Below are 925 nucleotides of genomic sequence, written 5' to 3'. Positions count from 1 at the left end.
GTCCCCTCTCTGTCCCCTCTCCTGCCCCCCCCCATTGTCCCCTCCGTGTCCCCCTCCGAGGCCTCCCCGCTGTCCCAGATTCTCCCCGCCTCGGGGGGGGCTGGCAGTGCCACCAGTGCCACCATCCCGGGACAGCCACGTGCCCCGGCCAGGCCACCCGGAGGGGGGGACACGGCCCCCGCCCCCCCCCCACAAACCGGGGCAGTTCGGTACAAAACAGGAAAGTTTTTATTGCTGCTTTTCTTAAAAACACTTAAAAACTGAGGGAGCCCTGGGGGAGGGGGGGAGGGCAGGACCCCCCCCAAATCCTGCTGGCCACGGGTGCTGCCCCCCCCAGGATGGGGGGGGTGGTCTCAGGATGGGGGGGGTCTCACCGAGGCGCTGCTGGAGCCCGACTCCTCCTCGTTGTTGGGGGGCTGCGCCGCGCTCTTGCGGCTGCGGGGGCTGGCCAGCGCCGTGGCTTTCCGGCGGCTCTTGGGGGGCTTGCTGGAGGAATCCTCGTATTCCTCGGCCAGGGAGAAGAGATCCGAGAACCTGGAGTGGGGGAAAAGGGGCTCAGGGGGGGTTTGGGGTCACCAGGAAGGGAGGAAGGGGAAAGGGTGGGGGGCTCACTTCATCTTGTGGGCCTCGTCGCAGCTGGCCTGGACGTGCTGCAGCGCCTGCAGGATCGGGGTCTGGCTGAAAACTGGGGGAGAGCAGGGGACGGGGTGGGGAGGGGGTCAGGGCAGCCCCCCGAGCCCGGACCCCGCACCCCGGAGCTGGGGGGAACCCACAGTTGTGCTTGGTGTTGGTGAGGTTGAGGCGCAGGTTGTCCAGGTGCTCCAGGATCTGCTCCAGGGTCAGCTGGGCCAGCTTGCTGCTGGAGCTGCGCAGGCTGCGGGGAGGAGCAGGGGGGTGAGCACACGGGAACGGGGGGGCACGGAAA

At 68.6% G+C, this 925-nt stretch overlaps 1 protein-coding gene across 1 annotated transcript in view; it reads right to left on the bottom strand.

The window, feature by feature from the left end:
• Positions 1–353: 353 nt before the first annotated feature.
• The window catches only part of INTS3 (integrator complex subunit 3), a 29148-nt gene continuing 28576 nt past the window's right edge, over positions 354–925 (bottom strand). Inside the window, exons 27-29 of the mRNA XM_041404020.1 lie at positions 774–874; positions 613–685; positions 354–534 (exon numbers count right to left, since the gene is read on the bottom strand). Of these exons, the coding sequence (XP_041259954.1) occupies positions 354–534; positions 613–685; positions 774–874 (355 nt within the window). The remainder of the gene's footprint in view (positions 535–612; positions 686–773; positions 875–925) is intronic.

Source organism: Onychostruthus taczanowskii, unplaced genomic scaffold (assembly GCF_017590055.1).
Source record: "Onychostruthus taczanowskii isolate IOZ18803 unplaced genomic scaffold, ASM1759005v1 scaffold207, whole genome shotgun sequence".
Taxonomy (NCBI): Eukaryota; Metazoa; Chordata; class Aves; order Passeriformes; family Passeridae; genus Onychostruthus; species Onychostruthus taczanowskii.
This window is presented reverse-complemented; position numbering and strand designations above follow the sequence as displayed.